A 13,847-nucleotide genomic window follows, 5' to 3' on the forward strand; every position below is an offset into this window, starting at 1 on the left:
ACAATACAATAATAATTCGAATTTTACAGCAAATGTTTAGCAACACACAATACAACAATAATTCAACAAATAACAAATGGTTTAAAATACAAATAAATTCAAATGTGACACTACCTAGTTGTCATGCTCTGCCAACGGTGTTGAATGAGATCAAGCTGAAGTTGTTCTGCTGATTTGCTGATTCGGCATTGTTAATCTCACGGTATGTTTCAAGAAATGCCGCAATAGTATCCGGGTTTCTTGCTGGTTTGATCCGGGTGCCAACATTGTCAAAGAAAATTGACTAAGTTCAAACCCCTCTTGTCCTTGATGATCATATTGTGAAGAATCACACAAGTGGTTATGATGTCCTTGAAGGCTTGCATATCCCAAAATCGGGCTGAACCTCAGACTATTGCAAATCTAGCTTGCAAAACATCAAAAACCTTCTCAATTTCTTTTCGGGGCAGCCTCTTGAGATTTTGCAAATTCAGCTTCAGCTCTACCCATTGAAATCTTGATGCTCTTCACAAATATAACCCAATTCGGGAATATACCATCGACAAGGTAGTATCCAATTGTATAATCCCTCCCGTTGATGGTGTAGTTGCAAGCCGGGGCATCACCTTTAGCTAGCTGGGCAAGAAGATGGAACCTGTACAACACATTGATATCATTGACAGAACCCGGCAAACAAAAAAAGCTATGCCAAATACGCAGGTCATAGTATGCAACTACCTCAAGCACAATCTTCGGCTCCTTGCTCTTGCCACAGTACATGCCTTGCCAAGCCTTCGTACAATTTGTTCATGTCTAGTGCATACAATCAATGCTACCTTGCATACCCGGCCAACCTCGACGTTCGTTCTCCGCCAGTAATCTAATGCTATCTTCTTTGTTGGGAACTCGAAGATACTTCGTCCATACACACAGATCATAACCTTGCAAAACCTAGGAACGGATTCCATGGCTGTATCTTTGCCTATGCGAAGATACTTATCGGCATAGTCTGCCGGGATGTCGTAAGCGAGGATGCGCATCACGGCGGATATCTTTTGATGGCCACTAAATCTTATCATCCCGACCACATTCTTGCGCTTGAAATAGGGTGTATTGCTCTCGCATGCGTCAAAGATCTTGTTGAACAAAGATCGACGCATACGGTACTGGTGGCGAAAGAGATGGGTATGTGGGTACATCGTCGAAATAATCCCTCATGAGCATATTGTGCCCACGAGCGCGGTCCCGAGGGATGCAAAGCCGGCCCATGGTCGATCCCTGCCGCTTCTTCGGCCTCATGTCCATGATCTCCTTCGCCACGAGGATTATGTTCGTTTTCTTGATGCCGTCGTTGAGCAAGTCCTCCAATCGGAGTCATCGTCGGAGGAAGAATCCACGACTATTGAGAAAATAGAACGGTGGTGAGGGTTGGTATACATTGGTGGCTGCGACGAATCCACGACCGATTCGCGAGAGTCTGCGGTCGATTCGGGCGCAGCAACGGGAAACGAACGCGGCGGTGCGGAGGGAGTGTCTCCTCCGGTCAGATTCGAAGGGGAGGGCTTTCGCAGGCCGGGATCTGCGGCGGTGCGCGTCGGCAGTGAAGGAGGCGACGTGCTATGGGAAGAGCTGAAACTTCCTTTGCACCAACGCGGGGGTGGGGTTGGGGTTTGCGCTCGGGCAGCCTCGCGAAACTAGGAACTTAGGGTTTCCGTGGCGCGGAATTGGATGGCCCGGAAAAATATTGTAGGATGTGGGCTCGATGCAGTGTTTGGAATGACCCTTTTTTTACCTCTAAACCCGCAAAATGGCAGTTATTATGCGGATGCGGGTTCGATGTGGAGTCTGCTAGAGTTGCTCTTAGGTCCCTAAATTTAGAGTTTGGTGAAACATAAGCAAAGCTATGGTGGCTATGACGGCGCTACGCAAAACAATGATAAGGATTCCACTTCTCCTTGTCCACCTTGTTAGTGGAAATTTAGTCGGTGACGTTGAGGAGAACGGAGAATTGCTTGTTGATGCTCACTCATAATGGTGGACATCATTTTGTCTATGTGTATTACAGGTTTGGTGCCAGGATATTCAGATCGATTCAATGGTTCGATAGCTGCTTTGGCTGTCCTTAGGAGCATGTTGCACGAAGAACTCCCGACTGGTCTGGTCGGAGTGTAGCGACATCGGCTCGTCGGAGGCTTGTTCTGGCGGCAGCGGTGGTTGATAGGTGCTCAAGGGATTTCTGATGTAATAATTATTGTGTCTGAGGTGTTTTGTACTTTCTGATGAACCTTTACAATAGATCCGGGTTCTTCTCAGAAAAAAAGTAGACCATGATGTAACCATTACTCCATGATGAATGGAGTATTTTTTTTTTTTTTTTTTTGAGAAACACAGTACAAACGCAGACGCTCACATACACGCGCATACACTCACCCCTATGAACGCACACACGCACACCCTACCCCTATGAGCACCTCCGAAAGACTGAGCTGGCGGATTGGATCTTGAAATTGACGAAGTCACCACAGGCGCCTCGCGAATGAAGTATTTGATATCAATAACGGTAGCATGAAAGTTACAAGAGAAAAAAGCATCTATGTACCGTTTTGTGGTTGGATTGTAAATAGAATATCGGTTGGAACTTGGGAGTCCTGAGTTGGAATGTGTGGGTTCTAGTGGACATGAAGTGTAAAAACATTCATGTACCATTTAATTTGCTGAAGGAATTAAAGAAATTGGGAGTGTTTTTCAGAAAGTTGAATGACCTTCTTCAGCGTGACCTAGTTCCTCAGGCGACCCACCGGCAATTGGGTTCGATCCGTGGTCAATATTTCCTGCCAGTGTGTATTTGAGTTGCTATTAATTACTGAACTCCTTATTCCTGTCTGCTACCAGGTAAAAACTGTTTCTTAATAGTTAGGTTAGTCAGATATTGATTCTTTGCAACCGAAAATTGCCAACGAATTGAGTAGTGCGTGGGCGGCTGGGCGCTAACCTTTAGCACGAGTATAAGATGAATTTCCTCACAGTAGCATGATAGCATCATCTGTCACCATTTATACACAGAAGCGGCTAGAAAATTTCACATCAGGTGACACTACTAAAATTCTTATAACCCTAACAGGGGTGCCTAATAAGAGAAGGTGCAGTCAGATTTCAACTGGGAAAGAACAAAAATATTTTCTTCTGAGGTAAGAAATCTATAGAGCATATTCAACAGAAAAAATCAATTAATCATACTATAATAACCACGAGATGGTGTATGGACGTATGGTACATCATAACACAAGATGGCGTATGGTTCATTCAGCATAACATAAGGAGATGCTCAGGTCTTGGCGACAAGTGTTTGCTGTCGCAAACGTTGATTCTGCCTTTGCCGCTGAAAATGGCACATAGAAGCCTTCTCTTTGAGCTCTTGGAACGCGCGCATAGTGTCAACGTCGAAACCATTTGCAAACTGCACGAAACGACATGTTTGAATTCTTTTAAGTTGGTCCGTACTATGCCTCGTGAGTCATGATGCGAAGAATCGTCTATATACCTACCTGGTGCACTCTGAAGGCGAACCGTACTCCTTGAAGCATCAACTCCTCTTCGTCTGGGCCGACTTTAATGGCTTCAAGCTCGGAGGAAACCCGTTCAAGGTATTTCCTGGCCAACTTTACTGATTGGAATTTTATCTGTACATACACGAAATCGATCATTAGCAATCATCAAACTTTCATGTGTTTCCGTACAAATGGCCAAAACAAGCAACATACCATTACAAAGTGCTAAAATAAGTAGATGGGAACTACCCAAGAATGTTGTGGAAAAATCAATAGATCATCCGTGCCACCCTAGAATGAAAATCTACATCGATGCATCGGAAACACATTCCTCTTGCCCCTTCCTCTGTTGACACTGTCTGTTTGAATCAATCCTTGGCAACTAGACTATCACAAAGGCAGAACTGAAAATTTCATATTGTCTGTCTTCTTTCTAGTAACAAGATATTCAATAAAAAAATAGCATACCCAGTGCTGAAAGCTCCCACACATTGTAGGGGTCTGGGGAAGGGTGGCAGTCTTTCCCTTGCATTTTATTATGCAAAGAGGCTGATTCGAACTAACAAGATATTCAATGTGTTAACAATACCCAAGAGCATGTAACTTGCTATCAATCAATCCAACTTTTTGGAACATGTAAACTGTCCTCATATGCAAGAACGGATATTTTATTCATGTGACAGAAGTGAATTGGTGGTACCGCGAGAAGGAAAAATAAACATGAATTGCATTGAAAGATAATGTGATTTACATAGTTGTCATGGAAACAGTTCTATGAAGATTTTCTTTTGAGAGTGCATGCAAATTAGTCCATAGAAATATTTGTTATCGTACATATGGATAACATGAAACAAGTTCGATAGCAAAATAAGCAAGGACCAGTTAGTTGAAGTGTTCTAACCAATGCAGTATATTCTGGATGCAAGTTGCATTTTAAAGCAGGTATGTTAAAGTTTCCTAACGATTTGTGCTTGGAGTAACTGCAAAATATGACGCGAACTGATGTGGCAGTGTCCAAATTGATCAGCACACTGATAATTTAAAATTACCTATCTCTCGTGAATCATGCATATCTATTGGCCAATGCACCCCGCAGAAAAAACAATTCAGGCTAAAACAGGAACAACCAAGTGAGAGTAAGCACTTGCAGATGTGCAGATTTACTAGAATCACATTTTGACACTGGTCATGTCCTTTTCTTATTCTATGCCAAAAGTAAACATGATGGTTTCAATGTGGATTTCTATAGAACAAAGATGGGACTTTGTCAAACAAGACCTCTTTGAGCTACTAAAGGAATTCCATAAAGGAAATCTAGATTTGGCTCGACTCAACTATGGTGTTATTACTCTAGTCCCAAAAGGAAATGACGCTGATAAAATTAAAAAAATGCAGGATAATTTGCCTGTTAAATGTTTCCCTAAAATGCATAACTAAGATGTTAGTTAATAGGTTTACTCAGGTAATTTGGCATCACGTACAACTTCTATAAAAGGAAGATGTATAATGGAAGGAGTTTGTGTGATACGTGAAGTTTTAAATGGCATGCATAAGAGAAGAAACCTGGAGTTCTATTCAAGATTGACTTTAAAGGACTTTGATAAAATCAAATGGCCTGTCCTAGTGCACCTAATGGAAATGAAACGTTTCCCAAAAGAATGGATTGACATGGTTATGAAGGTAGTCACAAGGGGAAAAGTGGGTGTTAGGGTCAATGGAGAGATTGTGCCTTATTTCTCTACGTATCAAGGGTTGAGACAATGTGACCCATTATCCCCATTATTATTTGATTTGACTATGGATGTTTTGGCAATGTTGGTGGAATGGGCAAAAATTCAAGGGCTTATTTCTGGATTGTCAGATGATTTAGTGGATGGAGGAGTGTCAACGCAGTATGCAGATGAGACGATCCTCCTACTAGAAAGTCTCAAAATTATCCTTTGCATCTTTGAGTAGATGTCTGGCCTCAAGATAAACTTTCATAAAAGTGATATCTTTTGCATAGGCCAGGCCACTGCAAATTCTGCTGCTTTTGAGGAGATTCTGACCTGTAATTTAGGAGCTCTGCACATGAAATATATGGGTTACTGATAGATGAGAAAAGACGGAAGCTATTTGGTTGAAGGCCTTCTGAAGACAAAATGGGGAAGAAACTAGGTCCTTGGTAAGGGAAAATGTTACATGTTTTCCTTCCATAGGATACCTATAGGGCCTAAAGAGATGTGAAGTACAATCAGATCAAACTTCCTTTGGAGTGGAGATAAAGGGAAAAAGAAATCCCAGTTGGTCAATTGGCAAACTTTATGTTTGCCAAAAGACGGAGGAGGTTTGGGAATCTTGGACTTAGAGACATTGCTCAAAGTGGCTTTGGAAATCATTCAACGAAAAAGGAACGTGGCTACAAATCTTATCTAGAAAATATCTGACACAACAAAGCCTTAGCCAGGTGGCTGGCAAACCTGGCGACTCACATTCCTTGCAGGGGTGGTTGGAGATAAAACATTCATTTTAGACATGTGGCAGAATTAAAATTGGCAAAGGGGACAAAACTCGGTTCGGGGAAGACCATTTGGTAACTGATAAATGTTTATCCAAATGTTTGCCTAGACCTTTTTATGTATCTCTTAATCACAACATTACTATTAGGGATGTTAATGGGATCTCATCCCTCAAATTTAGGAGAGTTTTGGTGGAACCCTAGGACTAGGAGCACAATGGAATGAGTTAAGGAAGGTTGTAGCAAATGCAGTTTTTATAGGGGAGGAAGACAAACTGAGATGGAAATTCTCAGGCTCTGAGAATTTGCAAGTCAAATATTTCTACTCAAAATATCCTCAGAAGCAAAATCCCATATAGGGTCAAAACCTTTCTCTAGCCAGTATTGGAAGGTAGCATTCTAACTAGGGATGCGTTGCCTCACATGGGGGAAAATGTGAAAAATAAAGTTTGCTCTGTTGGGAAAATGAAACACTATCTCACCTTTTCTTCCAATGTCCCCTGACTAGATATGGATGGAATGTGGTCAGCTGCGCTTTTGCCTTTTCGTGTCACTTTGCTAACGTTAATCAATGCATTTTGAACTGGCTTAGGAGCTTTGTGAAGAAAAAAAAAAGGAGCGTGGTAGCAGTAGATTTCTGCGTTTATCCCCCATCATGGCATCGTCCAGTGTCCAACGCCGAGATTACGTTGTAGATTTCTGAACAAACGGTACACAAGGAAACTGAATTTTGGGGGTTTGCAGACTTCCAGCTAGTTTTGTGGAGGGACTCGCTCCACATGCTCCATGTAAAACTGTACTGGTCTTCAGAGGATGGCGCCATGGTACTGCTACGTACGTACCCCGGACGACACGGATCTCGAGATCGAGGCGTCGTTGGTTGGCTTGTTTGTTCGTTAGCTGTACACGGTAGAGAACGAAGCATGGGTCACGGGATTGCAGCTCACGTGCACGCCATCGGTCGGGCCGGCCCCGTGTGAGACACCGCTTTCCTTGCCCAGTACCGTATTCTTTTGTTGTCTTGCCTACCACTGTACTCGCATACCTACCTACGTGTACAGAAAGGTCGCGTCGCATCACGCTTTGTGCATTGTTTTAGCTACTTGCGACTCTGCAAACAGTGCGGTCACCAGAAGGTTTGTTGTCCTGAAAATCAACCTGGGGTTGGATGGTTAGGAGGATACTGGCACCCTTAGCTCATCATAGTTTAAATTTCAGATTTGACTTTGGTATCTCATAAAGGTGAAATATTTTTCAGTGGGAGGCGACGTTTTCGTCGACGAGGCGCATGTGGTGACTTCATCAATCTCAAGACCCGCCGAATCAGTTCTTCGACGCAGTCTCTTGGAGGTGCTCATAGGGGTAGGGTGTGCGTGTGTGCGTTCATAGGGGTGAGTGTGTACGCGTATGTGTGAGCGTCTTTAATTGTATTGTGTTTCGTAAAAAAAAGATCTGTTGTCCTATAGGTCGACCACCGAAGTGAAATTAACTACGGTATTCCTTCCGTCTACAAATTAGTCTACTTCTATCTTTTTTGTTAAGTCAATTTTTTTAATTTATCTAATTATATATAAGAAGTAGCAACATATATGATATTATGAAACTACATTTGAAAATGAACCTACTGATATTCATTTAGTGTCATTGTGAAAAAAAAAAGATATTCATTTAGTGTCATAAATGTTGATGTTGCTATTTTATCTATAAAGCTAATTAAACTGTAACAAATTTAACATAAGATAAAGATAGAAGTAATGTGACACTTATGTGTGGACGGAGAGAGTACCTGGCTCACGATCTCAGAGTCTTGCATCCACTTCGAGGGGATCTTGAACCGGCCATACCTGCTGGCGGCGCTGTCCCGGACGCGGGCGAGATCGTAGACGCCATGCTCCAACCTGCACGCACGCCGCCATGTGAGAAAAATAATGCATACGAGGCGGAGGGCTGGACTGATCGACATGGGCAAGATCAGAGAGAGCGCTTACTTCTCGAAGAGGGCCTGCATCTTCTTGAGGGCGGCGGCACAGGGTAGCCGGGCATCGTCACAGAACGAGGCGGCCTCGCCCTCTAGCTTCTTCAGGTCGCGGTACCCGAACGCCGCCTCCCGGAGCGCGTCCGCCTTCCGCTCCGGCCACTCAAAGTGCTTCAGCACCGCCCGCTCGTCCACCTACAAAGACATTATCATTTCCTGTTATTATCAATCACTCGATACTCGCTTGAATTGAACAAGCACCCTAAGGTTAATCCGTACCAGGCGGGAGAGCTCGTCGTCGAGCCACTTGACGAAGGCGACCACGTCCTCGATGCCGGCGAACGCCGCCGCCTCCACCTCCTTGATCAGGAACCGGATCAAGTCGCCCTGCCTCTCCACGTCCGATCGGATCTGCAGCCACGTACACACACACGGCCTCTCCATCATCAATTCCAACGGCGTACGAGTAACTCCAGCGGCTAACCGATAACGAAATTCCGGGACGAGATCCATCGGATCGGAGCAGTAATTCTCTGGTTTAATCGGTGGCCGTAGATCGCACGTGCATCTACCGGCACCGCATCTTAAATGTAGTGTTTCGATCGCTTGCCTTGCCCACTTCGGACTGTTTCTGCAGACTATCTTATATAGGCAACCATTTTTTTACTATAATGCCAGGATGCGATTAAATTAAGAGAAATTCTCCGAAAATTCATTTTAGATTCTAGCACCAGTGCTCTCGTTGTATTAAAAATTTCAAAAAATATATTTATGTGTATAAAAATATTATGTAACAAAATTCTAAAAGGGGCTGATGATGTATCCCACTAACATGCAAAATCCTAATTACAAATGTTTTGTTTTCTGAGCTACATAAAAATGACAATGTCTGATTTTTGTTTGAAGGTTTGAATCACTATACTCAGATGTACATATTTGTTATTTTTTTCTAGCTCAAAATACAGAATATTTCCAGTTGAAAGTTTACACGTTTGTGAGATACAATACTGGCTACATGCTCTTTTCAAAAATTTATTATCTACTCTTTTCAAAAAAAATATACTGGCTACATCATAATTTATATTTGTATTTTTTAAACTTGAAAATATGATTTTTAATTATTTTTTTAAAAAAGAGATCACTGGTGCCCATGTGGACCAAATATCTGTCCGAAATTCACTCGGTAATTTGGAACCGCTAGCATCCATAACTCGAGAACAAAAATAAAAGCAGAAAGCCGTTTTGCATAAGGAGCTTATTTTGTTTCACATGTTGCAGCGTGGCACTTAGGAGTGTGCAGGCTCACCAACAAGGCAACAACTAAGGGCATCTCCAACCGGGCGACCCAAACGGACGCGCTGGGCCGTCCGTTTTGGGCCGTTTGCGTGCCCGAGCGGACGCGCGGACGGTGCCCCGCGTCCGCGCGTCCGTTTGGGTCGCGCGCTGCGCCCAACGCGCAGATTTGGGTCGCGGCGCCCCATGGTATGTTTTTCTTGTAAAATCACTAGAAAAACGCAAAATAAATTATAGAAAAAATATATAAAATAGTTGAAATGCTCTAAATGTATTATACATTACATAGTCCATGTAATCAAGGATAAAGTATTATTCAAATAAAATGAAGAAACGATACAAAATGCTCTAGGCTCCTTCATCATTGTTGTTTGCGAGCATTGTTGCCTACATGCTCGCCACATGTGCTCGACCAAATCAGCCTGAAGCTGGTTGTGTACAGCTAGATCTCGAATTTCATGGTGCGCATGAAGAATGTCCTGAAATGATGCCGGAGCACGTTGAGGAGTAACCAACTCTCCTTGGCCGTCCCATTCATTATCAAAGAGTGAATCATCCCGCTCTACCTCAACAATCATGTTATGCATGATTACACAAGCGGTCATCACCTCCCACGGAGTTTGCACATCCCAGGCTCTGGCAGGGTGTCTGACGATAGCCCAACGAGCTTGGAGGATGCCAAACGCCCGCTCGACATCTTTCCGGGCTGCCTCCTGCTCTTTGGCAAACCTTGCCTCCTGCTACGAGGCTGGGGTTTCGGATTGTCTTCACGAGTGTAGCCCAAGGTGGATAGATACCATCGGCAAGGTAGTACCCCTTGGTGTAGTGGTGGCCATTGATCTCAAAATCCACATCGGGGAGCCGACCGTACGCTAGCCTATCAAACACCGGAGAGCGGCGCGGCACTATTGATGTCATTGTGCGAGCCGGCCATTCAGAAGAATGAGTGCCAAATCCATGTGTCATGGGAAGCAACGGCTTCAAGAATGACTGTGCACCCCTCGGAATGGCAGTTGTATGACCCCTGCCAACCAAAGGGCGGTTCTTCCACTCCCAATGCATGCGATCTATGCTGCCAAGCATCCCGGAAACCCCACGGAAGCGTTGATCGACAACGGACGAGTCGTGTCCTCTGCATTTGGTTGCCGGAGGTACTTGTTCTCCGAACGAACCGATCACCGCTCTGCAGAACCCGTACATCGATTCCGGGCCGGTTGACTCACTCATGCGCGTGTACTCATCTACGAAATCACCGGCAACGCCATATGCGAGCATCCTAATCGGCTGCAGTGCATTTGCAGTACGAAGAGAGGCCTACCTTGCCAAGTGCATCCACTTTCGCACGAAGTAGTCGTCGTAGATCTTGACGCCATCCATTATCCGGCGGAACAGCGGCTGTTCATCCGAAAACGACGGCGAAACAAGTGCGGCACGAACAATGGATTGGGTTGGAAGTAGTCGTTGTAGAGCTGGTCGTGGCCGCGTTCTCTTTTGCGGTCCAAGGCGGCCGCGCGCCCGGCAGCGACCCGGAACACGGGGATCTGCGAGACAATGTGCTCGTGGATGAGCACCGCGGCATCCAGTGAAAAATTCGTCGTCGGACTCCTCTTCGACGACGTGTCGATGAAGTTCTTGAAGTAGTACTCGTCGTCGCTGTCCACCATGATCCGAAAAGGGACACATATTAGTTCGAGCTTTTGAACGAACACCTCGCAGGCGGAGGCGATCCAAATGCTTCTCTAGGGACCTGCGGCCATGGCCGGTCTCGGCCGACTTGCGGTGCTGGAAACACGGTGCGGGAGGGCTCACCTCCGGCGGAAACGGCGCGAGCTGCGAACGGCGGGAGGTGTCGCGACGGTGAGAGGACAACAACGCCGGCGCCGGCGTCCTCCGGACTTCTGCTACGACGCGGCGAAGCGGCGCGGGACCTCGACCTATGCTTCCGCCCGCTTGCCGGCGTCTCGACGACGATGGCCGGCGTCGACGCGCTCCGAAATCGCCGGTCCGTGGGTGGCGGCGGAGCGGGTGGGGAGATGTGTGCGGCGGCCTTGTGTTTTCGGTGGCGGACGGGCGGGCCGGGCGGACAAGGGGAGGACGCGAGCGACCAGCCTTTCGCGTCCGCGGCCACGCAAACCCGGCCAAGATTTGGGCCGGGTTTGGGTCGTCCCGGACGCCGCGGCCATCCGTTTTAGGGATGGGTCCGCGCGCTGGGCCGCGTTTTTGTCCGTTTCGACCCATCCGGACGCGCGGGCGCGGGATGGGTCGCCCGGTTGGAGATGCCCTAAGGTCTCTGTCCAAACTAATCATTTCGAAGTTGTCTTGTTTGCTATAACACACCTATACGGCTGTACCAACCGAAACTCGGGTGTACTATTTGCTATACTCGTAGTACCAACCTAGAGCAAACGCTATATGTTTACGCAACTTCGTAATGAAGCATTCTTCAGCTGTTCATGACATGAGCAGTAGAAATTCAGTTTGGATGTAATAATGTAAAACATAAACATTTGTGTCATAATTGTTGGTGTTGGTATGTTTTCTAGTAGTATGAAGCTACTTAACTTTAGCAAACTTAACATAAGACAAAGATAACTGTTCTGTTCATGACACGAGCAGTAGAAATTCAGTTTGGATGGTAATGTAGAAAGAGGGAGTTCACTGGTCACTCCACGGTACAAGTTACAGCAGGTTCCTACTGGAAACCTTCGCTGATCACTCTACGGTTTGCAGCTTAGTTTCGCCTTAATGCAGTTGTGCGATTCAGAGGAGAAAAACCAATCAATTTCAGTACGAGTCGCCCTAACAAAATACGTACCGCGAGGAGGTGAGCTGATCGGTTCTCGATTTCGCCGATCATGTCCCTGGTCGCCGCCGCGCCGCCACCGTTGGCTTGATCACCGCCGCTCCCTCCGTCCCTTTTGGACTCCCTCCGCATCAGCGAGTGGTAGAACTCGACCACCTCGGGCACGCGCCTCACGCACGTACCGGATTTCGACGGAGAACATGCTCTGCTGACCGTCCTCCTGGACGGTGGGGGCGGAGGCGGAGGCGGAGGAGGCGGCGCGCCTGCGCTTCCGCACACGCCGAGTGAGCTGGGGGGCGAGGAGCTCACCAGCGAGGGCCGTGGTGGCGGCGGCGGAGGTATCGGCGGAAGCTTCGAGAGCTCTGGCACGCGGGTTCTTGGTACTGGCGATGTGCATGAGGACGAGGAGCCGGAGTTCGTGGGCGAAGTCGACGTGGAGGAAGACGCCGAGGATGAGGAAGAGCTCGCAGGCGAGGCGTGCTGCGAGGCCGGGAAGGAGGACTTTGACACGAAAGGTGGCGGCTGCAGTGGACCTAAGCTCGCGGTATTCGCTGCCGCATTGGAGCTCTCGTGATGCTCCACCGAGACCGAAGCCGACGAAGAGCAGCAGTCGTCCGCGAGCGCCTCCTGCTGCTTCCTGAGCTCCGCCATCTCCTTCTCCATCTGCACAATCCTCTGCTTCCTGCTGGTCGCCTCCAGCACGGCGGCGTCGAGCTCGGCGCAGAGCCGCATGTTCTCGGACTCGAGCCGGACCGCGGACTCCCTGTACCTCTCGAGGTCGCTGCTCTTGGCGGCGAGCTCGGCCTCCAGGAAGGGGACGATGGCGACGGTCTCCTTGAGGATCTTCTGCTCCAGCAGCTCCACGCGCAGGCGCGACTCCCGCTCCTGGAGCTGCTCGATGGCGCGCAGCAGCCCGGCGACCTCCGGTGGCGCGCGCGCGGGCTGCACCTGCGCCGACGCCGAGCGCGGGAAGTAGGCGCCCAGCGAGCGCGCGAACGCCGACGCCTTGGACGCCGCGGGCGAGGGCGGCGGTGGGACCCGGGCCGGCGTCCCTGTATGCTCCTCTGCGTGCGGCGCCGGCGAGTTGGGCGCCCTGGGGCTGCTGTGGTGGAAGCCCATGGCCGCCTTGACGCGCCCGGCCACCATGACGTGCGCTGGGTGTTTCAGTTCAGTTGAGCGTGCTTGCCGCTGCTCCACATTGTCGCTTTGCTTTGGGGTTTAAGCGAGAGGGGATGCGCGATTTACGAGGAACGGTCCGACCTTGGGTTGGAAAGCTGGTGGCGGGGAAGCGAGCGAGACACTAGGGCCAGCAGCTCACCGGGTGATGATGGTGCTACGGACCGAGTGGGGGAGCCAGGAGCAAACGACTGGCCAGTGGCCAGACCGCCAGAGACGCGGAAGAAGAACCCATGAGTATTCGTTTTTGTTTTTTGATGGGAAAACCTCTCGACCGGTAGGGCGTTCGTGCAAATAGAATTGAGTCGATTTATAAGGTAAACCGGATTTAAACTATACATTGCAGGCTCATTTGATTCATAGGATAGGAAAATCGTAGGAATATAAAAAACATATGGTTAACATTTCATGTCTAGTTGATTTCTATAGAAAGATGGGTTGTGTTTCATTGTGCCAAAAGAAATTTTCTGTGAGGCATGGCAATGTTTTATTACTATAGGATTTGCACTACAAGATTTTTATAGGATTAGTTTCTATATGATATATTTCTATGAATGAAACAACTAGTTTAGGAAA

At 47.3% G+C, this 13,847-nt stretch overlaps 1 protein-coding gene across 1 annotated transcript; it reads right to left on the reverse strand.

Annotated features, from left to right (window-relative positions):
- Positions 1 to 3,304: 3,304 nt before the first annotated feature.
- Positions 3,305 to 13,241, reverse strand: LOC124681692 (protein CHUP1, chloroplastic-like). Its single transcript, XM_047216536.1, has 6 exons — positions 12,108 to 13,241; positions 8,279 to 8,410; positions 8,013 to 8,194; positions 7,811 to 7,922; positions 3,525 to 3,659; positions 3,305 to 3,436 (listed from the first exon to the last, which is right to left on the reverse strand). The coding sequence occupies exons 1-6, from the start codon at positions 13,239 to 13,241 to the stop codon at positions 3,305 to 3,307; spliced, it is 1,827 nt and encodes a 608-aa protein (XP_047072492.1).
- Between the last annotated feature and the right edge of the window lie 606 nt (positions 13,242 to 13,847).

Source organism: Lolium rigidum, unplaced genomic scaffold (genome assembly GCF_022539505.1).
Source record: "Lolium rigidum isolate FL_2022 unplaced genomic scaffold, APGP_CSIRO_Lrig_0.1 contig_52297_1, whole genome shotgun sequence".
Classification (NCBI taxonomy): domain Eukaryota; kingdom Viridiplantae; phylum Streptophyta; class Magnoliopsida; order Poales; family Poaceae; genus Lolium; species Lolium rigidum.

Bases quoted from the DNA above. Each gene is read 5' to 3' on its own strand.
- LOC124681692 (XM_047216536.1), bottom strand. From the start codon at position 13,241: ATGGTGGCCGGGCGCGTCAAGGCGGCCATGGGCTTCCACCACAGCAGC. The intron at 8,411-12,107 runs GTACGTATTTTG...ACGTGGCTGCAG, and splicing joins GATCAGCTCACCTCCTCGCG to ATCCGATCGGACGTGGAGAG. The intron at 3,437-3,524 runs GTAGGTATATAG...CGTTTCGTGCAG, and splicing joins TCGCCTTCAGAGTGCACCAG to TTTGCAAATGGTTTCGACGT.